General features: G+C 32.3%; 1 protein-coding gene across 1 annotated transcript in view; it reads right to left on the bottom strand.

Moving 5' to 3' along the window:
* DPYD (dihydropyrimidine dehydrogenase) overlaps positions 1-25834 on the bottom strand; it is a 799188-nt gene that overhangs the window by 591022 nt on the left and 182332 nt on the right. Inside the window, 1 exon segment of the mRNA XM_021690256.2 lies at positions 9189-9350. Coding sequence (XP_021545931.1) covers positions 9189-9350 — 162 coding nt within the window.

The raw sequence follows: 25834 nt of genomic DNA on the forward strand, positions 1-25834 counted from the left end.
CCCACTGCACTGAATTAATTATTAATAATGTCCTTGCTCACTCTCTAAAGTATCTCAGTCATTTTATCGTACTTATAAAGCAATCAACATAACACACAGAGTATATCCAATCTCACAGTTTATGTACATTTTTTGGATAATGGCTGTAATTTGAGAATTACACTTGCTCTTTTTCTTTGTCTCTACTTTTCTACTTGATAGATAAAATGTACCACAAAAATACATTACCTGAGAGAGAACATGCAATACGCTATTATATATTAGTATACATATCTCTATTATCTCTTCACTTATGCTTGTAGAAGGCAAAATGTTAAGGCTTTTAGTGACCTCCATGTTCAAAATGAAGATATGACAGAAATAATATTTGTCCTATTAAATCACAATTAACTCGAGTAATCATGTTCCTCCTTCATTCACAATTCTCCAAAATATTTACTGTAGTATTCAAGCAAAATATAAATGTTGATGTAATTTAAATAATTGTAAGGTATCTCTTAGTGTAGGCTTATAACACCTGGCTGTTTGAATTGCATTACAGTATTTTTTATTGTATTATAGGCACTGATCAATTTGATTTGAATTGTGTCTAACCAGTAAAATATAGAAATAAAAACAAATAGTATACGATGGTGTATAAATAGTGTATGATGGTGAGACGAGAACTGGGTTATATCAAATGAAAGGTGATATAAAAAACCTGCTAAGAAATACAGTTAAAAAAAAATCTAAAGAGTAATTCTTTTCTCAGTGAGTCACCTGATTTAGTCTAGAATTCCATTTATCAGTTCCATTCTTAACTAAAAGTATAAAAACAAAACTAAAAGTGCAGTGTCAAGAAGTATACACCTCATAAAACAGTGTATTTAATAGGTATTAAGATAATTTCATAGAATATTGATTGTGAAAACCAAATAATGTTTTTAGATAACAATTCCATAATCTAATGAATTTCTAAAAATTCATAACTGAGGCAGCAATTTTAAGTAGTAATCTTATGTCCCTCATTCATCTTAACATTTAAAGTCAAATTTCAGAACCTTGAACTTTTAATTTTAGTTTCTTTAAATTGCCTGCATAACTAGTAAACATCAGCAGAAGGGAACTGATTTAACATGCAGCTAAGTATGTAGTTATAGTTTATTTTTCAAACTTTAGAAAATGAGTAGAAAGATGTGTTCTCATTTCATTCTCCTTTTATAACAATTCATTAGTTAAATCTGAGAAACAATGAAAGTCTCTTTGGTCTACACATGTGATAAATGTAATGATTTCTTAAAAATTCAATTACATACTCAAACACATTACAAAATAAAATTTTTAAGGGCCACATTTGTGTAGAAAAATTTTAAAACCCTCCTGAGATTGAAAAGAGAATCCACACCAGACTATTATTTTCAAGTTATTTTATTGAGGCAATATTGTTATACTTAATTGAACTAGGAAAAACTGCCTCCTAGAGAGTCAGAATGACCCCATAGCCTATTTGTTCCATAGGCACACAAAAATGTCTGAAGCAAGGTCACTGCAGATGTGGGGACAGCAAAGGATTGAATAATAATGACAAGACAGAACAACAACAAGAAAAAAGCAGCTGGTCTCCTGATTCTACTGCAGGCTATTCTTTGTGTGATTTATTTGTTTTCTATTAAGATCTCTATGTTCCATATGCCCATGTTCAAATAGAAAAGTAAAAGATATGGATTTAACCAATAATGGCAAACTACAAAGTTGATATTTTAAAAATCACTTATAAATTACAGGAAAAGCAATTTTGAAAAATATCTTACTATTTTAGCCTGCTTTCCTAACCTTTCCTTAATTTGGCTGAAAAATAGATTTGTATTTCTTTAAAGGTCAAAAATCAATCATTGTTTTATTAAACAACCAAAATAAATAAAATTATTTGCAACATATTCTGCTTCATCTTAAGTATCAATAGTTTAGTAGTTTGAAACAATAATGGTATTTTGCACATTCTGCTTTCTCTTTTCACAGGCAGTCAATATGTTGTTTGTCTTTTCCTTATCTTCATAACACTGACAGTTGGGTAAGTAAACCACCCACTGACTTATGAATAACAAAACTTTTTAAAGTATCTTGCCATAAGAGGTTTACTTAAAAAAAGAGAGAGCTTTTCCTCATAGTTCCATTACAAGATTTATTTATGAATTGACAGATATATTTGAAGTCACTGTTTTATAAAGTATAATTGCAATATAAAAGTAAGATACATTCCTATTTTTTTTAAAGATTTTATTTATTTATTTGACAGAGAAAGAAACAGTGAGAGAGGGAACACAAGCAGGGGGAGTGGGAGAGAGGGAAGCAGGCTTCCCGCTGAGCAGGGTGCCCCATGCAGGGCTCAATCCCAGGACCCTGGGACCATGACCTGAGCTGAAGGCAGACGCTTAACGAATGAGCCACCCAGGCACCCCATATACATTCCTATTTTAAACTCCACAATTCACATGCAATGCATTTAATGCCATCCTAAATTATGCTATGCCTTAAATTAAAAAACAAAACAAAGCACACACACAGCAAAACAAAACAAACAAAAAACTGCTTTGGGATGGGGTGGAAGTAGTTCCTTAAAACCAAGTGAGGGTTGAAAAAGGGGGACTTCTGCAAGATGGTGGAATAGAAAGATCCTGAACTCACCTCCTCCCAGGGACACACCAAATCTAAAGTTACATATGAATTATTTCCCTCTGAAAAAGATCAAATACTAGATGAACTTATTCTCGACAACAAAGGTTAAAAAGACCATATTGAGACAGGTAGAAGAGGTAGATATGGTCTCAACAAAAAAACCTACTCCTGGGGCAGCAACAGACAATACGGAGGGATCTCACCAGTATAGTGCGTCCCCTGGAAGAGTGAAGGGTTAGTGTCACACATCAAGTACCCCAACCGCTGGGATCTGCACCAAAGAGATGAACCCCCAAAACACCTAAATTAGAAAACCAGAGGGGCTAAAATCCAAGGGACCTAAAATGATGTAGAAAATTGAGATTTGTCTTTTAAAGGACTCACATGCAGTCCCACTAACCCTGAAACCCAATGAAAAAATAGCAGTTTGAAAAGCATGTCTACCATAGGTGAAGAGATTCATTTCCTAATCTAAAAATACCTGCTGGAGAGACAGGGGATACTGGAAACTCTCCCTGGAGATGAAGGCATTGGCAGAAGGAGAAAAGAGAGAGAAAGGAGCAAATAATTTATTTGAAGAAATAATGGCTGAAAAGTTCCCTAAAAGATATTTAGGTCAAGAAGCCCAGAGATTTCCAATTCAGATAAACCCAAAGAGAGCCACACCAAGAAACATTATAATTAAAATGTGAAAAGTTAAAGATAAATAGGGAATCTTAAAAGTAGCAAGAAAAAAAAATCAAATTGCTACATACAAGGAAAATCCCATAGGCTATTTCCCAGCAGAAACTTTATAGGCCAAAAATAAGTGACATGAAATTCAAAGTGATAAAAAGAAAAACTTCTAACCAAGAATACTCTACCCAGCAAGGTTATCATTCAGAATTGAGAGAGAGAGAGATAAAGACTTTTCCATACAAACAAAAGCTAAAAAACCCTCAGCATTATTAAACGAGCCTTAGGAACTTCTTCAAGCTGAAAAGAAATGACACTAATAATAGGAAAACAGACAAAAGTAAATATCTCACTGGAAAAGGTAAATACATTAAAGGTAGTAGAGTGATCACATATATCTACTATGGTTAAAACATGAAAATAGTAAAATTAAATACAATAATTAATACACAAAATTAAAAAATGTAAAATGTGACAATAAAAATATAAAATGTGCTGGGGAGAGTAAAAATGTAGAGTATTGGAATGTGTTCAAACTTACTTTGCTATCAAGTTAAAATAATTGTAATATACACAGGGTGATATATGTGAATGTTAAAATAACCACAAATAAAAATGTAGAGTAAATACACAAAAAATGAGGAAGTAATCTAAACATAACATTAAAGGAAATCAACAAACCACGAAGGAGAGAAAGAGTAGAAAAAAGATACAGAAAGGAAATACATAAACAGTCTTAAAAAAACAATTAATAAAATCAATAGCAATAAGTACATACCTAGCATAAACACTTTAAACATAAGTGGACTAAATTTTCCAATCAAAAGACATAAAGTGGATGACTGGGTAAAAAACAAGATACATCTTCAAACTGCCTATGAGAGACTCACTTCAGAAGTAAGGACACATGGACTGAAAGTGAAAGTATAAAAAAAGATGGGGCACCTGGGTGGCTCAGTCATTAAGCATCTGCCTTCAGCTCAGGTCATGATCCCAGGGTCCTGGGATTGAGCCCCTCATTGGGCTCCCTGCTCCCTGTTTCTTAGATGCATCACGGTAGGCCACAAAGTAAGTCTCATAAATTAAAGAAGACTGAAATTATATCAAGCAACTTTTTGAACCACAATGGTATGAAACTAGAAATCAACTACAAGAAGAAAACTCAAAAAAAATACAAATACATGGAAATTAAACAACATGATACTGAAAAACTACTGGGTCATAGAAAAAACAGGGAGAAATTAAAAAAAAAAAATACCTAGAGCAAATGAAAACAGAAATACAACATACCAAAATCTATAAGATGCCTCAAAAGTGGTTCTAAGAAGTAAGCTGACAATAGAGGACTACTTCAAGAAAGGAGAAAAATCTCTGACAATTTAATGTCTAAAGAAATTACAAAAATAAGAAAAAACAAAGCCTAAAGTTATTAGAAGGAGGGAAATAATAAAGATCAGAGTAGAATTAAATGGAACAGAAACTAAAAAAAAGGCAATAGAAAAGATCAATGAAACTAGATCTAATTTTTTGAAAAGATGGACAAAACTGACAAGCCTTTATCTAGGCTCACCAAAGATAGAGCAAACATGCCACAGAAATAAAAGATCATGAGAAACTACTTTGAACAACTGTATGCCAACAAACAGACAAACTAGAAGAAATGGATAAATTCATAGAAACTTAAAGTCTTCTAAGACTGAATCATAAAATCTGAATAGACCAATTACTAGTAAGGAGATTGAGACAGAAATCAGAAACCTCCCCACAAACAAAAGTCCAGGACCAGATGGCTTAACTGGTTAATTCTACAAAACATTGAAAGCTTTAATACATACCTTCCCTAATCTCTTCCCCCCAAAACTGAAGAGAATAAAAGCCTTCCAAACTCATTTTAGGAGATGGCCATTACCCTGATACCAAAACCAGACCAAGATATACATAAAGAAAACATTACAGGCTGTTAAACATGATGAGCATAGATACAAATATCCTTAACAAAATACTGGCAAATTGAATTCAACTATACATTAAAAGGATCATGCACCATGATCAAGTAGGATTTATTCCAGAAATGCAAGGATGGTTCAACATCCACAAATCAATCAATGAAATACATCACATTAACAAACCCAAAGATAAAAATCATATAATTACCTCAATAAATGCAGACAAATTATTTGATAAAATTCTATACCCATTTATGATAAAAACTCTCAACAAAGTCAGTATAATAGGAATGTACCTCAACATGATAAAGGTCATATAATGACAAGCCCATAGATAAAATCATACTGAATTGTGTAAACTGAAAGCTTTTCCTCTAAGACCAGGAACAAGGCAAGAATGCTCACTCTCCCCACTTTTATCAAACAGTATTGGAAATCCTATCCATAGCAATAAGGCAAGAAAGATAGAGAGCATCCAAACTGGAAAGAAAGAAGTACAACTGTTAGTATTTGCAGAATATATGATACTATATATAGAAAACCCTAAAGAGTCCAAGAAAAAGAAAACTGTTAGAATAAATGAATTCAATAAAGTTCCAAGATACAAAATTAATATAAAAAAATCTATTCATTATATAAACCATCAACAAATTATCAGAAAGAGAAATGAAGAAAACAATCCTATTCATAATCTCAACAAAGAGAATAAAATACCTAAAAATAAATTTAACCAAGGAGATGAAACACCTATACATTGAAAATTATAAGACATTAATGAAAGAAATTGAAGAAGACACAAACAAAAAGGTATCCCTTGTTCATGGATTGGAAGAAGTAATATTGTTAAATATTGTCCATATTACCCAAAGCAACCCAAAGCAATCTAGAGACTCAATGCAATCTTTATCAAAACTCCAAGGGTATTTTTCACAAAACTAGAACAAATACTTCTAAAATTAATCAAAACTACAAAAGACCTCAAATAGCAAAATAATCTTAAGAAATAAGTACAAAGCCGGAGGTATCACACTCCTTGATTTCAAACTATACTGCAAAGCTATAGTAATCAAAACAAAATGGTATTGGTATGAAACCAGACACATATATCAACAGAACATAATAGAGAGCCCCAAAATAAACTCACACATATAAAATCAATTAATTTATGACAAAGGAGGCAAGAATATAAAATGGGAAGAGACAGTCTCTTCAATAAAAGGTCCTGGGAAAACTGGTCAGCTACATGCAAAAGAATGAAACTGGACCATTTTCTTATACCATACACAAAAAATAAACTCAGAATGGATTAAATACTTGAATGTAGGACCTAAAACCATAAAACCGCTAGAAGAAAACATAGGTGGCAATCTCTTTGATATTAGTATTGGTGATTTTTTTTTTGGATTTGACTCCAAAGACAAAGGAAACAAAAGCCAAAATAAATTAATGGGCAAATGGAACTATATCAAACTGAAAAGCTGCACAGAAAAAAAATCAACGAAATGAAAAAACAACCTACTGAGTGGGAGAAGATATTTGTAAAACATATATCCAATAAGGGATTAATAGCCAAAATATATAAAGAACACAACATATAAAGAATATACACTGAGTTTTATAACTCAACAACAACAACAAAAACCCAAACAATCCAGTTAAAAAATTAAGCAGAGGATCTGAATAGACATTTTTTCCAAAGAAGGCATACAGATGGCCAACAGACATATGAAAAGATGTTCAATATCACTAATCATGAATAAAATGAAAATCAACCACAATGAGATACCACCTTGCACCTGTCAGAATGGCCTTTATCAAAAAGAGAAAAAAAAATAACAAGAAAAGGTAATCCTTGTGCACTATTACTAGGGATATAAATTGGTGCACTATGAAAACATTATGGAGGTTCCTCAAAAAACTAAAAAATGGAGCTACCATATTATCAAGCAATTCAACTATTGGGTAACTATCCAAAGAAAATTAAAATACTCATTCAAAAAGAAATGCACCCTTATGTTCATTGCAGTATTATTTATAACAGCCAGATATGGAAACAACCTATGTGTCCATCAACAGGTTAGTGGATAAAGAAACTGTAACATGTATATACAATGGAATACTACTTAGGCATACAAAAGAACAAAATCTTGTTATTTGCTAGAACCTGGATGGACCTTGAGAGTATTATGCCAAGTTAAATAAGTGAGATGGAGAAAGACATATACCACATGATTTCACTTACAGGTGGAATCTAAAAAAAACAGAGCAAACATAATGAAACAAAACTCAGACTTAGAGATACAGAGAAGAGACTGGTGGTTGCCAGAGCAAAGGGGTGCTGAGCAGGTAGGTGAGCGAATCAAGAAGTATAAACTTCTAGTTATAAATAAGTCATTGGGATGTGGTGTACAGCATGGGGAATATAGTCAATAACATTGCATTAACTTTGTATGGTGACAGGTGGTAACTAGACTTATTATAACTATCATTTTACAATGTATAGAAATGCTGAATCACTATGTTGTACACCTGAAACTATTATAATAATGTTTGTCAACTATACCTCAATTAAAATCAACAACAAGTGAGAGTTCTCGGAGGAATAGTGTCTCTCTATCATCCAGGTCATCAACACATAATATTATTATTTTAACTTATTTTGTTTTGAAATGCAGCATTAGTTCATATACATATTGTATGCCCTTTCACTTGCTACATCCTTGCAAGCTTGCCCTGCTATAGTGAAGAAGCAAGGAGTCCCCAAAGAAAGATGTGGAAAAATTCAAGTTAATCTTCTCTATCAGTAACTAAGGATTTTCCCAGGTTGTAAAGATCATACTTACAATGGTCAGGTAAGCCTAATGCAATTTTGAATTTGGTAAGAAAAGAAATTAAATCCAATAATTTATTGCAACAACTCACAACATCAAGTTGTTTCTATTTTCTCATTCCTAGGAGGCTTTGCTTAGAATTAACTTGTCAGAAAGCAGAGAAGGAATAACCTTGATTTATTACTAAGAGCAAAGTGAGACTTAACCTTGGGGGACATTATGGGAAGGGTCCTAAAAGGAAAGAATACATTGTGTTTGAGTTGACAAAACCAGAGAAGGAAGTTATTAAGTAAAAAACTACTGTTAACAGATATTTAATTTGGCCTTCTAGCCAACTGGACCACGAGGATTATACAATCTTACTGTAACCTCGATATAAGTTGATCATTTAAATGATACATAGAAAGTAACATGGTAGTTGACTCCAAAGAGGGGACACCAGAGAGCATAAGATGTCCCAGAGTATCAGTCACTGACAAAGGATTTATAAAAGAGAAAGCTAAGAATCAAACTTGTATGATTAAATGCTTTCATTTTATTATAAGTTTGTATCCAAATAACACACCTGCTCCTATTCTAAAAGTTTATAAAATTTAATTTTAAAGAATATTATTCAGTGTTAGGGTTTTTGAAAATTCTCTAACCTCTATTACTAAAAAAAAAAAAAAATCACAAAATAATGCTGATGTATTATTTCAAGCTGTAAAGGTTAAAGAGAATTTCAGGAAAAAGAATCAGGCAAGATAGCCTTTTTATAATGGGGTCCCCTTGTTACACTCTAATGTAGAGTTAATGAATAAATTTCTTTTCAGGCCCTCTAATTTATGTAACTTTCACTCAGAATATTTTAATGACTTTCTGGGATTGCAATTAATTTGACATAGGGTTTTATGAAGTTTAATTTTTGTAGCCCTTGTTGAATAAAAATATTATTTATGACATAAAACAATACACGTTAACTATGTATTATATTAAAAATGTTGGATATCAAAAGAGCACCAAGAATTAAAGTAACTTTAAGATTTTTGTACTTTAGGGGTGGGCAAAAAAAAAAAAAAAGCAGTATGTACAGCTTACATACCTCGGTAGCAAACTGCTGCAATCCACCAATATTAATTGGTCCCTCTTCAGTGGCATACAAATTGCATCCACCTACACAAAGATCAGAAGTTGGACATACCATTCCACAGGTCAAACCAAGTGGGTTGTCAGAAAAAATCATCTTAGCAGCTCCATAATAGTTCTAGAAAAATAAAATAAAATAAAATTTTATTATGTAACAATGTACCTTAAACATTCAAAATATGACCCAATTTTTTATTAGGTAATTGAGTTGAAGATTAAGACATGTATAAGATAGAGAGGTTACAGTAATGTTTACCATTAGAAAACATCAAGTAATAACTAGCAGAGAACCTGACATACAGGAATATTCAATATATGGTGTATTCATAAATGAACAATTAGTCAATTTTGGAAAATCAAAATTTAAAATATAAATGTCCTGTAAACAGTTTTCTTTCACAAGGCATCTAACTATATCCTGACAAGAGCTGTTCTTTTCATTTTTAAAAAAGGTAAGTTAGGTAGATTGAACAAACTTAAAACATAAATCTTAAAACTTTAAAAAAACAAACAAAAAGGTTAAACTCAAGTTATCCTCCATTTAACTAAATTAAAAGCATCTAGGACTCTCTTTCCCTTTTTTTCATCTGGCTTATCCAGAGAGACTATATATATGGCACTCTGTGTTGATTATCATCCTTCAATTACACACTATAAACCAAAGATGCATATGAAACTTATTTTACAGGCACTCGTGGATGAGACCTTGACATTCTCATCTCTCATTACTTCTTTGATTATTATAGAATAACTTAAAACCCTACTCATTCTATCGAGTTTTTAAAACTAAACTTGTTCATATATTGTACAATTATATCATTATTGACTAAGAATGAATAACTTGAATGGATGGGGATTATTTTTTTCTCTAATTAAAAGTAAGACCTGGACCTGACCAGTATTCCTCAAAACTGTCAAGTACATCAAAATAAGGGTAACTATGAGAAAATACAAAACTCAAGATCACCCTAAGGGAACATGACAACTAAATGTCATATGCTATTCTGAACAGGATCCTAGATAAGGAAAAAGGCACTAGGTAAAAACTAAGGAAATCTGAAGGAGGCATAGACTTTAGTTAGTAATAATACAGAAACAATGTTTCATTAATTATAATAAATGTGTTATAGTAATGTCAGATATGAATAATAGAGAAGATAATGTACAGGTCTATATAGGGATTCTTTGTACTATCTTCACAACTTTTCTGTAAATACAAAACTGCTATAAAATATGTTAAAGAAGAGATGATAGAATGCAGTTAATGGTATGAAACTACTGTATTTATTTCTCCTTTATCTTTTGTTTACAATACTTTTTAAAGTCTTTGAAAACACACACATTGCTCCCTGACTAACCTCAATCATAAATATAAATTCCTAGAGTCTATAGAATACTGATGATAATAAACAACAGAAATAACCTTAACTATTTCTTGACTCCTTAGTACATTACCAGCAGTTTGCCAGACCTTTATTTAATCTTTATCATCAATCATCTTATATAAAATGTCCAGCACTTAATCAAAAATTTCTAAGCATAAGACAAGACAGAATTAAATGCCTGATAATCAGTGAAAAAAACGAAATCAGTCAAGCAGACCCACAGGTCTGATACAGAAATTGAAGTTAGCAGAAAAAGACTTGAAAATAATCTTCATGAAAATTTAGAAAAAGAACAGACAAACAAAATAGATGAAACAATTCAAAATATAACCAGAATACTGTGATCTATTTATAAAGAAACTGGCATTCCATAACTGAATAAAACATTTAAAAATAGATCTTAATGCATGGTTTTAATACTATTCATGGTGGTTTAACAGTATTTGTCTTATTCAATATGTCTCCTTAGCAACCAACAGTAATGTCTAACACATAAGAATGGTTCTTCAGTGCATATTTTCAGAATACATAATAGGAATGTGTTATTAAATTCAACTTATAAATAAGGAAACTGGGGTAAGAAGGATAAATAATTTGCCAAAGGATCATAGAGCATATAAAGTGGCAGAGCCAGGATTCAAAGCCATATATATGACCACATACTCATAAGGACCAAGATAAACTCTAATACTAAAGAATACTGTTCAGGGGCACCTGGGTGGCTCAGTCGGTTAAGCGTCTGCCTTCAGCTCAGGTCATGATCCCAGGGTCCTGGGATCGAGCCCCACATCGGGCTCCCTGCTCAACAGTGAGCCTGCTTCTCCCTCTCCCTTTGCCTGCTGCTCTGCCTGCTTGTGCTATTTCTCTGTCAAATAAATAAATAAAATCTTTTAAAAAATAAAGAATACTGTTCAATACTGAATAGGTTATAAAATTTAGTTACATTATTATTTTTCAGATTTAATATGTATCTTGATGTAAAACACAGCTCTTTTCAGTATAAATTGGAGAGCATGTAGCTAGCTCATTAATTACACTTTATACTTTATTAGATGATTTTTTAAAAAGATTTTATTTACTTATTTGTCAGAGAGAGAGAGTGCACAAGCAGGGGGAGCAGCAGTCAGACAAGAAGCAGGCTCCCTGCTGAGCAGGGAGCTCTATGTGGGACTTGATCCCAGGACTTTGGGATCACGACCTGAGCAGGCGGCAGATGCTTAACCGACTGAGTCACCAGGCATCCCTCCTAGATGATTTTTTTGTATATTTCCCTTATTTTTGATCTTTCCATCAATTCAATGAGAAGTTATCATAAGGTAAAAGTCTTTTTATCTTAAGATTAATCTGTTTCTTTCCTTAAATTTGGTCATATTTGCCATTGCCTTTGTGAAAGTCTTTGTTAGTGTCACTGGTAAAGGACAACAGTAAAGCACTATGCTGTCAAAGTATACTTTTCAAAAGTTAAGACAGGATTCCTTTACACATAGAGAAGGACCATGTATCAAAGATTTTACTTGAATCATTAATGTATAAGGAATCATTAAATAAGGAATCAGTAAGATAGTAAAGGTGATTCAAGGAGCATTTGAGGCTGACATGGCCTAAATGTTGAATTCTACCAAGTATTCAACAATTTATACCAATTCTTCACAAATACTTCCAAAATATACATACGGAATTTATCTCAGGAATACAGGGTTGGTTTATCATTCCCTAAATCTATTAATATAGTACACTGCATCAATAGAATAAAGGACAAAAATCAAAGGATCATCTCAAAAAATGCAGAAAAGTGTTTGACAAAATCAATACCTCTCATGATAACAACTCACAACAGACCAGAAACAGAAAGTCATTAATTCATTTTAGGGGTTAATAAAGGACATCTGTTTAAAAACCACAGCCAACATCTTACTTTATGCTGAAAACTGAATGTTTTCTCCTTAGCATCAGGAACAATACAAGGATGCACATCTATCTAGTATAGTACTGAAGGTTTTATCCAAATAATGTGGCAAACAAAAGAAATAAAAGCTACTCAAATTGGAAAGTAAGAAGTAAAACTATTTCTACTTGTAAATGAAGTGACCTTGTATATAGAAAATCCTAAAATCCACTAAAAAACTATTAGCACTATGATGCTTAATTTTATGTGTCAACCTGACTGTGCCATGGGATGCCCATATTAAACATGATTTTGGGGTGGGTACAAGAAGGCATTTCTATATGAGATTAGTTTTTTAAATTGGTGGACTCACCAAAGTAGATTGCCTTCCCCAATTATCACTCAACTGGGTGGACATCAGCCAACCTACTGAGGACCTGAACAGCACAAGAACAGGCAACAGGAAGAAAATCTGTCCCTTTTGGAGCCTGCCTGGTGGAGTTTGGACATTGATATATGTATATATCTATATCTATACCTATATATAGATATAGATATACATATATTCCATTCCATTTCTATGCAGAACCCTGACTAATACAGCACTAATAATACTGTAGCTAGCATGTTGGGCATAAGGTCAATCAATATACAATAATCAATTTTATTTCTACACACAAGGTATAAAGCAATGAACAAAACAAAAATGAAATAAAAAAATAATTCTAAGAGGATCAAAATACAAATTATTTGGACTATATTTACCAAAACTGTGTAAAACATATGTTCTGAAAACAGACCATTGCTGAAAGAAACTAATGAAGACCTAGATAAATGGAAAGACAGCCCATGATTATGAATTAGAAGGCTTATTGTTAGGATAATGCTACAATTACATTTTACAATTTATCAAATTTATCTACAGCTTCAGTGCAATCCCTATCAAAATCGTAGCAGATTTCTTTGCAAAAATTGGCATACTGACTCTAAAATTCATATGAAAAACCAAGAAATCCAGAACCAGAGTAGGCAAAACATCCGTGAAAAATAAGAACAAAGTTGGAGAAATCACATTTCCTGATGTCAAAACCTACTATGAAGCTACAGTAATCAAGGCAGTGTGGTACTGGCATAATAAAACACATACAGACCAACAGAACAGAATTGACAGTCTAGACAGAACCCTCATTTTTTATGTTCAATTTGTTTTCTGACAAGAGTTCCAAGACAATTCTATAAAGAAAGAAATATTCTCCTTAAGAAATGATGTGATAACTGAATATCCATAAGCGAAAGGATGGAGTTGATCCCTATTTCACAGCATACATAAAAATTAACTAACAATAGATTACAAATATAAATGTTAGAGATAAATCTTTAAAACTCTTATAAGACAATATAGGAATAAATCTTCAAGACCTTGGATTAGGCAATGGTTTTTAGATATAACAACAAAAACACAAGCAACAACACACACACACAAAAATAGATGAACAGGATTTCATCAGAATTAAAAGCTTTTGTGCTACAAAGAACACCACCAAGAAAGTTAAAAGGCAAACCACAGAACAGGAAAAGATCATATATGGTAAGAAATTTTCATCTAAAATATATGAAGACTTATAACTCACTAACAAAAAAGACAATATAACTCACTAAAAAATGAACAATGGATTAGTATGAACATTTCTCCAAAAACATACAAATGGCCAATAAGCATAAGTGCTGCTAAACGTTATTAGCTATCAGAGAAATGCTAGTCAAAATAATGAGATACCACTTCTTAACCTATTTGGCTGGATACAGTGAAAAAGGCATAATAATATATACAACAGAATATTATTCAGCCATCAAAAAGAATGAAATCTTGCCATTCGCAATGATGTGGATGGAGCTAGAGTGTATTACACTGAGCAAAATAAGTCAGAGAAAGACAGAAACCCTATGATTTCACTCATATGTGGAATTTAAGAAATAAAACAGATTAAAAAAAAACAGATGAACAAAGGGGAAAAAGAAAAAAGAAAGAGAGAGAGGAAGGCAAACCATAAGAAACTCTTAATTACAGAGAACAAACTAAGGGAGGTGGGCAGAAGAAGGGCTAAATGGGCGATGGGTATTAAGGAGGGCACTTGTTGAGATGAGCACTGGATCTTATACAATCATAGTGGTGAGTCACTATGATTCTACTCCCGAAACCAATATTACACTGTATATTAATTAACTAGAATTTAAATAAAAACTTTAAAAGAAAAATGTGAAGAAAATTTTTTTTTAATTTTAAAAATAAACAATTTTTTAAGTTAAAAAAAGACATACAATAAAAAATGTTGAGAAGGATGTGGAGAAATTGGAACAATCATATCTTGCTGATGGGATTGAAAAATGGTGTCGGTACTTTGAAAAATAGTTTGGCGGTTGCTCACAGGGGTAAAAATAGAGTTATCATATGATTCAGCAATTCCACTCTTTAGTGTACACCCAAAAAAATCTACAATATATGTCCATGTAAAACCTCATACAATAATGTTCAAAGTAGTGTATTCCTAATAGCTAAAATGTAGAAGCAACCTAAATGCCCATCTCTGATGAAGAGCTAAAAAAGTAGTAAATCCATATAATGATATTATTTAGAAATAAAAAATAATATGTGCAGATTGCCATCTGCAAATAGTAAAAGTTTGACTTCTTCCTTACCAATGTGGATGCCTTTATTCCTTTTTCTTGTCTGATTTCTGTGGCTAGGACTTCCAGTACTATGTTGAATAAAAGTGGTGAGAGTGGACATCCTTGCGTTGTTCCTGACCTTAGGGGAGAAGTTCTGTTTTTCTCCACTGAGTATTATGCTAGCTGTGGGTTTTTCATACAAGGTCGTTATTATGTTGAGATGTTCACAGATTCATTTAGGAAATGATGATTAGAAGATATATTTTTAATGTGCTTGGAACAAATTATGGAAAAATTTCACTTCCAATCTAAGGGTTTAGTATCTAATTGAAGCTTTTTAATAAAAGGTGCTAGTATTAAAGGACTAATTGGGAAGATTATTGTATAAAGGCTGTGGAAACTCTCAGGACAGTGGAAAAAACAGGGAAAGTGAGGAAGACATGATGATACATTAAAAAAGGAATGCATTAGCATGTATCAGAATACACAAACATGGTTTTGAAAATGGTCTGAGCCAACATCAAGCAATGATTCAGAAATCACCTTTGCTCTCTTCCTCTCACAAATAACTTTGAACAAATGGTAGATAATTCTACTGTGTAGGAAGCTGGGTATTCAGAGTCAAAGACATTCAGAAACCTGTTAGAAAGGGAACACCTCCTCAGCTGTTCTCATCAAGAACATCAAGATCAATATCAATTTTTTTTTCTCTCATAGTAAGTGGAGAGATTTCTTGAGTTCTCCTTCTAAACAAGAGGTTTGACTCCTATTCTGCGAGCTTTTAAACTTTTCTAAAAGCAAAGGCTATAAAATTTAAATTTAGAAGGGTACTTTAAAGATACCCCAGTAGTCTCCTTCTAGAAAATACACAATCGCTTCACCTGGTTTCTTCAGTTTATTCAATCATTCACAAGTATTTTAGTTTTCTATTGTGTGAAGAAAAATGTACAGGGTTATGTTGGGAGGGATAAAAATTAAATATCTGATCTTTTGTGCACAGATTTGTTTTATGAGGACTTTTACTCCTTTAAGCAAAAATCTAAAACACAAATTGATGTTTGATATGTTTGTTTTTTTTATATCAACACAGAAGAACATGCATTGAATGTTCTCTAGTCCATTAACTTACCCATATTTTGCAGGTGTTGAATTTTCTATTACTCATTGGGTTTTTTTTTTTTTTAAAGATTTTATTTATTTATTTGAGAGAGAGAGAATGAGAGCGAGCACATGAGAGGGGGGAGGGTCAGAGGGAGAAGCAGACTCCCCGCCGAGCAGGGAGCCCGATGCGGGACTCGATCCAGGGACTCCAGGATCATGACCTAAGCCGAAGGCAGTCACTTAACCAACTGAGCCACCCAGGCGCCCCTACTCATTGGGGTTTTTAAAAGCTTGTTCGAAGCTATAACATGTGCCATTTGTGTGTGGGTTAATTTTAAGACAACCTTAACTTTTATTCTTTGCCTTTTATTTTTAAAGTTATAACTTGAAATTGCACTAATGTCCTCTCTCTACAATTTAATGGTTTTTAAGTCATTATCAAGAAACATGAAAAACTCACAAACCAGTTATCATCTGATATGTTATAACGAATTTAACCAATAGTCCTATCATATTCAGACTTTCATATCACCACAACATTATCAAAACAGCTGGTGGATTTATTTTAAAGTGTTCTTGCTTTTTCCAATGAGAGTTTTCACAGATGGAAGCATCCTTCCAAGATAAACTCCAATCTGCTGCATTTAAAAAATACTTGGGAAAGTTCAGTAAGTTTGCAAGTGTGAGAAGGGTGAATTAACATTACTTATACTTCTAGACTTAGTTGTCTAACAGTGAGTGTGCTAATGTACATTAATTTAATAGAAAATGTCCCTAATAGTACATACAGAAAGTATAAGCACAGGGCACACTGTCAAGCTATCACCATCTCTCAGTGAACAACCCAATGGTCTTCAGACATTTGGCAAAGGAGAGTGGGAACCTATCATTAAAGAACCCACAAAAACTCCTGCCCTCCCAGTATTCACTCTTCTGGGGACAGAGGGGTATAGAATAGGTTTGCCTGGTTTTACTCTGAAAACCTTCCCTTCATATCTCAGACATACTAAATTTTAGAAAAGTTTTGCACAATATGATTAGACTTTTAGAACTATGAATGTGTAAGGAAAGAATTATTCTTGTAGAAAATAAAATTTTTTTATCTGACCTTGAGATGCTAAACTAGGAAACACATGTGAAGGTGCACACAGGTGTGTGCACACAGGTTTCTGAATTTAATTCTGCTTATATTATACTGGGGTAAAATTTAGTATCTCTTAATCTCAGTTTCATCACTTGAAAAATGCAGATCAGGGTGCCTGGGTGGCTCAGTTGGTTAAGCGACTGCCTTCAGCTCAGGTCATGATCCTGGAGTCCCGGGATCAAGTCCCACATCGGGCTCCCTGCTCAGCAGGGATTCTGCTTCTCCCTCTGACCCTCCTCCCTCTTATGCTCTCTGTCTCTCATTCTCTCTCTCGCAAATAAATAAAATCTAAAAAAAAAAAAAAATGCAGATCAGGGACGCCTGGGTGGCTCAGTCGGTTAAGCTTCTGCCTTCGGCTCAGGTCATGATCCCAGGGTCCTGGGATCGAGTCCCACCTAGGGAGACTTCACCGTTTTAAAATTTTTTATTTAAAAAATTCTCCCTCTGCTTGCCTCTGTCTCTCTCTCTCTCTCTGATAAATAAATAAAATCTTAAAAAATATATATTTTAAAAAATGCAGATCAAAATTCTTTCTTAACTCATCATATTTACACTAAGTATTTTTTTTAGTTTGACACAGATAGCATGCCTAGTACATTATACAACATAGAATAGACTTAATAAATTTAAGTCTGCACTCCATTCCCCCTAGGCTTTTTCTAGCTAAAAAAGGTTTTCTTATAATGTTAATCCTAAGGTTTAAGATTTTAAAGATTATTAAAGAAAATTCATGTTAGGAAGCACAATAAGAAAGACAGCAAGAAAGAAGCAAAAACTATACAAAGAAAAGTAACTAAGTAACTTATCTCGAACAAGATTTAAAACAACAAATCCAGTGACTGTTGTAAAAAATTATATGTATAAGATAATTAGTAATAAAGGCAAAATTTCATTATTTATGCTATTAGAACTAGACTATAACACTCCTGTTTTCTTCTTTTCAAACAGAATAAAGTCAGATTATTTTGTGAGGGCTTGCTCTTCACTGACAAGAATGTGAGATTTCTTAATTGACATCGTGCTGCAGTGTCTACCATACTGCATTATTATATTGTGGCTCATAAAACCAGCTATCAGCCACTATTTGTACAATGGGTACAAATAAATTCACCAGAAAACTCTCCATTCCAAGTACATTAATTTAAACCCATTACTACTTTCAAAAGTAAAACTAGTTTTGATTATAATAATTTATGTACATTTTTCAATTTACCAGTTTTCAGAAAACTAAACCCAAATTTCCTTAAGATGAAGTTTGCTGTTTCTGGAGGGGAGGTGGGGGGTGGGGATGGGATAATCAGGTAAAGGGCATTACGGAGGCCATTTGGTATAATGAGCACTGGGTATTATATGCAACTGATGAATCACTGAATTCTACCCCTGAAACTAGTAATACAGTATATGTTAACTTAATTAAATTTAAATAAAAAAATTTTAAAAAGATGGAGTCTACTATGTTATACATTTTACCTATCATTTAAGATGTTAATAGCACTTACAAAATTGTCATGATAGAAAATATGTTGCTTATATGTATATATAAATATAATATTCTCTTTATTTTATGCCCTGTATTTTCTATTTTACATATATATTTTACATTTATATTTTATATACTTTATATTTTAATAATGACTCATAATATACATACATTATTCATACAGATTGTGTAGACTGATGTGGACAAAAGCACACTAGAAAAAAAATCAAGAAAATTTAGTTATTCTATCAAGTAGTTATGGGATCTGGGATAAATCACTTAGCCTTGATGGGTTTTGAATTTCCTTTCTATACAATAAGATAGCTAGATAAATTAAAATTCCATTCATCTAGGTTCTGTTACATTTATTTTTACCTATTAATATTCAAAAATATTCTAACCAGTATCTTATGTGTTTATACAGATTTTCCTTTGTCATGATTCACTAAAGAAAAAAGTTGTGACTCCAGTTTAATTTACACATACATATATAAAACTAGATTGTAACTGTTCTATTTTTTAAATAATTTAAGTTCTAAAAAATATTAACAAAGGCATATGTTTAAATGTGTCCACACATAACATACAACCACGAACAATATGATATTACTTGTTTCATATAAAATTGGTTTAAGTTGTAAAACGGAAATCTTTTATCATTTAGTTATACTGACATTACTTTTGTATCACTTACATTTTGTAATAAATTGACTAAACAGTGCTTTGAGTTACAGAAGGTTTTCCAGAACTAAATGTTCATCTTTTGAAACAAATATGAAGAAAAGCCGTTACTATTACACATTGTATTAGCTGTGATTAAGAGTAAAAATGTAACCTTTTAAAGGCCCAAAGATATATATTACAAAACAGAAACAAGACAGATTTTGCATAAGCATTAATGATTCAATAGACAATGTAACATCTATTTATCTTTTTCAGCAGAATACATTAAACAAGATGGGACATTTTGAAAATAATATTCCAGTCCTTTAACACTAGTAAATTTAGTATCCTATCATTTGCCAGAGTCAACACTAGGAAGTTATATATTAAAATTAACAAATGAATTCTGGAATATTCAGTTAATGTTATATCAATTGATAAATGAATGAGGAGAAATGGGCATACATTTGCATTAATAATTTTAAATTAATATTTTATTATAGTCTGAACACAGTGTTCAATAATTATTTTGTAGAGCTTTTTTTCATTTTAGTGTTATATGCAGACAAAAGTTAGGGTATTCTGAAAATTAATATACTATCAGGGAAATGGCTTTAGTCAATGATAAGGTATATTACCCAGTACAGTAATTAAAACACCTTGGTCCTGTCAAAGATAGATAGACTGGCAGGACAAATAGAGGGTTGAAAATATACCTAAATAAAGGTGAAATTAAATATATGATAAATGTGGCATTTTAGGACAGTGGGAAACTATATTATTCAGCAGATTTGAAATTATTGTCATTTAGAGAAAAAGAAGAAAGTCTGGATTTTTCACTCTTTACATCAAAATAAAAACTTTAACCTCTCTGCTTTATTATATTGTTACTAGTGACTTTAACTTATTATTTTTATTTAAAAATATACATACTCATTGTAGAAGTAAAGTAATATGGAGATTTCTAAGAAAAATGTTAGTAACTTCTCTTCACCCTCCTTCAACCTCAACCAACTGAGGAAACTAAAGTTAAATTATATCCTTCTATGCCATGTTTCCTTATATATAAATTGGATTTTTTTCTAAAGATACGTTATTCATATTAATATGCAACTTACTTTTTTTCCCTTAATAGAGATATCCCTCTAGGTCTCTAAATATAATAATAATATATTTTTAAGAATAGTCTCACAACACTCCATAATATAAATATTAAATGTAAATAAATATTACACATAATATAAACATAAACATATTATACATAAACACAAAATATTAAACATAATAAATATTAAAATATAATAAATAATATATAATATATAATATAAACAGACTAAGCAATTTTCATAATGATGGGCACTATAGCTGTCTCAGGTATTGGCTACTTCAAATGATGCTACAATTGCTACAATGAAATATTGTGTACCTATATCATTACATGGTGGTATTTTTATTTTTCTAGGAAGAGCACATAATAAAGCACTGTTGGCACAATGGTATATATATTTGTAATTCACAAATATATTTCTACTGTGTGATGCTTATTGTTTCCTTCCAGCTTTAGGAGGTTATTAAACTTCTTTTTTTTTTTTTAAAGATTTTATTTATTTATTTGAGAGAGAGAGAATGAGAGACAGAGAGCACGAGAGGGAAGAGGGCAGAGGGGGAAGCAGACACCCCGCCGAGCAGGGAGCCCGATGTGGGACTCGATCCCGGGACTCCAGGATCATGACCTGAGCCGAAGGCAGTCGCTCAACCAACTGAGCCACCCAGGCGCCCCGGTTATTAAACTTCTTAACTTCAACAATCTGATGAGAGAAAAGTGGTTATTAAACTTCTTGACTTCAACAATCTGATGAGATAAAAGTGGTATCCCATCCTTTGATTTACATATCTCTGGCTAATATGGAAGTAAGACATCTCTAATAAGGTTATTAATCATTTGCGTATACCTTTTATGTAACATTTATGACATCTGCCTATGTGTATACTGGTTTAGGTTATTATTTAAATATCCAGGAACACTTTGATAACATAAGTTAATGCATGGTAAAAAAAAAAATCACTTTGTTTCAAGTTGGGTTAGCTTTTATATAAAAATGTGTGTAGTAAAATTTGTTCTCAGATAATTTATAGCTTCCAAATTATTTTTAATTCTTTTTTAATATTTAAAAGTTAGTCCATTTAAAATTTATGTTACATGGCCTAATGGGGGGTTCTTAAAGTAATTTCAAAATTATACCTGACTGATTTTTCAAAGAACCCATCAGTTTCCACTGAATTGAAATGCACTCTTCATTACATATTACATTCTCATATTTACTTGTTTCTTTTTACAGACTTTCATCTGCTCCAGAAAATGTGTATTCCTGTACCAACACTACATGTTGATTATAGAAGCTTTACAGTGAGTTTAAGATCTGATGTGGCAAATCTGTTTTTGTCTTATTTTTCAAAGGTTTCTTTCTTTCATATAGCTTCCCAATTATTATTCCAGTATTTGCTAATCTGGGTTTCAATCAATCTAGACTACCCATTAGATCTTAAATAATTATTGCACTTTTCCACATGTATTGAGAAATAATTATCTGCTACAAGAGTAGATTTAAAAAGGTAAAATTATAGGTAAAATATTTTTAAAAAGCCATCATGAATACATTCATGAGCTGTCATGTCCAAGACTGAAAATGACAAGGCAATAAGACAGAAAAATAAGTGGAATCATCTTAAAGGCATTTGCTAAACCAGGTGAATATTGGATCCCATTTTCAGGTCCTCTGAGAACATAGCAGATATAAATCCCTTGTAAGGAAAAATGTATTCATTGCACTCCCCACAGAATTTCTACATATAAAGCTTCAAAGAAAAGCAGAGTGAGTAAATAAATAAATTAATAAACATATGAAGAAATAAAGCACAATCAGTGGAAGCAGTAGACACTACCAACAGTACAATCAGACAGAGAGAAACTTTAATAGAACTCCGAGTATGAAAATGAGTATTTTTATATTATTTAAGGACAGGCTTGGAAAATGAATTAAAAGCTAGCAGAGTTTTTAAAAATACAAAAAACAAAAAAAGATAAGTTAACACTCATGGAGAATAAAGTAAAAAGGTTTAACATATATCTAATAGGAGCTCCATAAGGAGATGATAGAGTCAATGAGAAATTCCCCCAAATGATGAAAGTCATTAATGCACAGATTCAAGAACTCCAGTGAAAACTAAGCAGGATAAACAAAAAGAAATCCAAACTTAGGGGTGCCTGGGTGGCTCAGTCTGGTTAAACATCTGCCTTTGACTCAGATCATGATCCCAGGGTCCTAAGATCGAGCCCCACGTCAGGCTCCCTGCTCAGCAGCGGAGTCTGCTTCTCTGCCTTCTTCTTCCTCTGCACCTGCTCATGTACTCTCTCATTCACTCTCTCAAATAAATAAATAAAATCTTAAAAAAAAATACAACTTAGATAAATCACTGTTCAGTTGAACACTAAAGATAAAAAGATCTTTAAAACAGCTCCCCTCCAAAGACACATAACACTCAAATGAGCAATAACTAGGTTTCTATTAATTTTCCAATAACATCAGTACAAGCAAAAGTAAACCACTTTCCCATTGCAACTCCAAAAGGAAAAAAAAAGATAAGAAAAGGAAAAAAAAATGAAAATTGGCAAAAATGTGAATAAAGCTAATCCAATATTGACTAATAAAGCATAACAATACTATCTTACCAAGTTTTAAAAGGATAAAATTAATAGACAGAAAACAGTATTTTATGACTTAGGGATGAGCTAATTTGAAGTATAGTACTTTACTCTCTACCAGAAGACCCACTCAGATTAAATGACACAGACCCATACTATAAAGCAGCTGTAAAAATTTGAATTCACTCAGTCCTAGAAAAAAACATTTTTCACATTACTCAAATATTGGCATCTCAACTATAAATGAAATTAACACACAAATTCAGAACTATTTATTTAAGCCAAATGGCATATTCAACTCTACATGTTTACCCTCTAAGCACATAACAGAGTTTTTAAAAGCTGTGTTCTCTTGAGCACCATTTTATGGCAGCAGGGAGGTAAGTTTCTGACAGTCCTCTTAGAAAGAACAGAGGTACTCATAGTTATCCTTTAGCAAAACAAGTGAGGAAACTAGCCTTGCATACCAAAAGAAATCTTACCACTACCTTTTTATTTTACATATCTAAAATATTCATATTTTCAAATACTATTGGGTAATAAGTTGTGGGCTTCCTAATTTTTTTTCATCTCCTTATTTCTCGGTCATGATAGTGGGAAAAAACTCAATAGGCTTACATAATAGGCTATATATTTGGACATTGGTTTCTAGGCATTGGGAAGCCACTGACATTTTTTGAATAAAGCAGTGATATAATTAGAGCTATGTTTTTAGGAAATTATTCTGGAAATGATCAACATTTTACTTGAAAAGGTATTAAACCACTTAGCCATTGTAATTGAAAAACAAACCCAAGAGGAGGATGAAGTAAATCTATTGAGTGCACTTCTGCTTTGTAACACTTTATCCGGGATATGTATGTGTGTGTATATATGTGTACAAACATACACATATACACATGAACATATATCAAGATGACTTCTTTTAAATAAAAATATTGTTGTCAATGGCTATCAAATGAATTCTGCTGGTGACATTTTTGTTTCTCCCCTGACTTCTCATCCTTTCAGTGGGTATCTATCAAAAAGAAGAGCTTTACATTGAGTCATTTAGTCAGCTTTTCTCTAATGTGAATTATTAAATTTAGTTATCTAGGTATAAAAGCCACACAAATCTGGGCACACGGATTCTATATAATATACAAATCAGTGGAAATATCAATGCTTTACAATTTGACAGAAACTTTTGAAAAGAGAAAGTATCTCTATTGCTTAAAATAAAGCATCATGAAACGAAGGAACATTTTGAAAAACAGTCATTCTTTTTCACTACATTTATAGATCAACCTCATGCATTCTGATATAAAGTACTGTTTTTTTCCCCAAAGGAAAGCTATCAAAAAACATAACCCAGTAGTCACAGTTTGATGACTCTGAAACGTGTACTTCCGATTGGGAGATACAATTGCAAACAACAGCCTGCATGCACGAAACAGAGAAAAACTGACTGAGGAGGTACAATAGAATTGAGTGTACCTTTGAAAACTAGAGCTGTAATCCAGTTTGTAAGAAAATAAAGAATGGAAGTATTGGCCTAAACTCCCTGAATCACAGAAACCTAACACAATATAATACAAGTGACATCCTTTTCTCAAAGAGGCACAGGCTCATTGAGTCTGGCGATTCAATTACCCTCTCAACCTGGAAAGAATCCCCCTCCTGAGTTGAGGTCCAATGGCAGAGCAATGTGGGAGAGCCTACATTGTACACAGCTGGTAAATATCTAAAAAGCTGCAGGCTTTAAAGAACAAGAATCTCTTACCTTTTATGATTACTTCAGTGATTCTTCAACAAAATACTACTTAACGATACAGTTCCCTAAATGCCTGGCAAAAGATCACATTTTCAATTAAATGTCTCCAACTATCTTCTCTTCATATCAAAATCCGTTTAAATATATAGCTAAGCAGAATGCTTCATTAGGCAGTAAAGAATACAGACAAATTAATGAAACAGAAAGTTTTCCTAAAATAGAGATGATTCTGATCTTGCTTAGACATTTTATAAACTTCTCAAAGAATACCATTATTCCCTTTAGCTCTTTTTTTTTTCTATAAATTTGTATAGACCTTGAATGAATGGGGTATACACTAATTAGAATTACAATATCACCACTGAATTTTGGAATATCTAGGGGACATTTAGCTAGCATGGATCATAACTGTAATATCTTCTCATGCTTGAAGTCAAGAGTGCTACCTTGGAAATAATTTTAGCCAAAACACTTCAGCCTTCAAACTTCGGATATTTGGTTTCATTCCATTTCTATGAAGTCATTATTAAACAAAAAAGATTTCACATGTAAGTTTCACATGATTTATTTATTTTCACATATAAGACAAAGGTCTTATGATGATAGATGTTTGGGATAATATAAAGTTAATAAATGAGGTCCCTTCCTAAACTAGAACTCCTCTTCTTAATTACAAAACAAATATAAAGCATTGGTGATTTTCTACTATGCATGGGATTTTAAGTCTCAAATACTGAGCATAGAATGACAATATTTTCACAACTGAATCCCAGTCTAATTGCTTTCTCTCTTTCCCATCACTTTTTTTTTCTGTAATCTAG

This window comes from Neomonachus schauinslandi, chromosome 4 (assembly GCF_002201575.2).
Source record: "Neomonachus schauinslandi chromosome 4, ASM220157v2, whole genome shotgun sequence".
In the NCBI taxonomy this organism is placed as follows: Eukaryota; Metazoa; Chordata; class Mammalia; order Carnivora; family Phocidae; genus Neomonachus; species Neomonachus schauinslandi.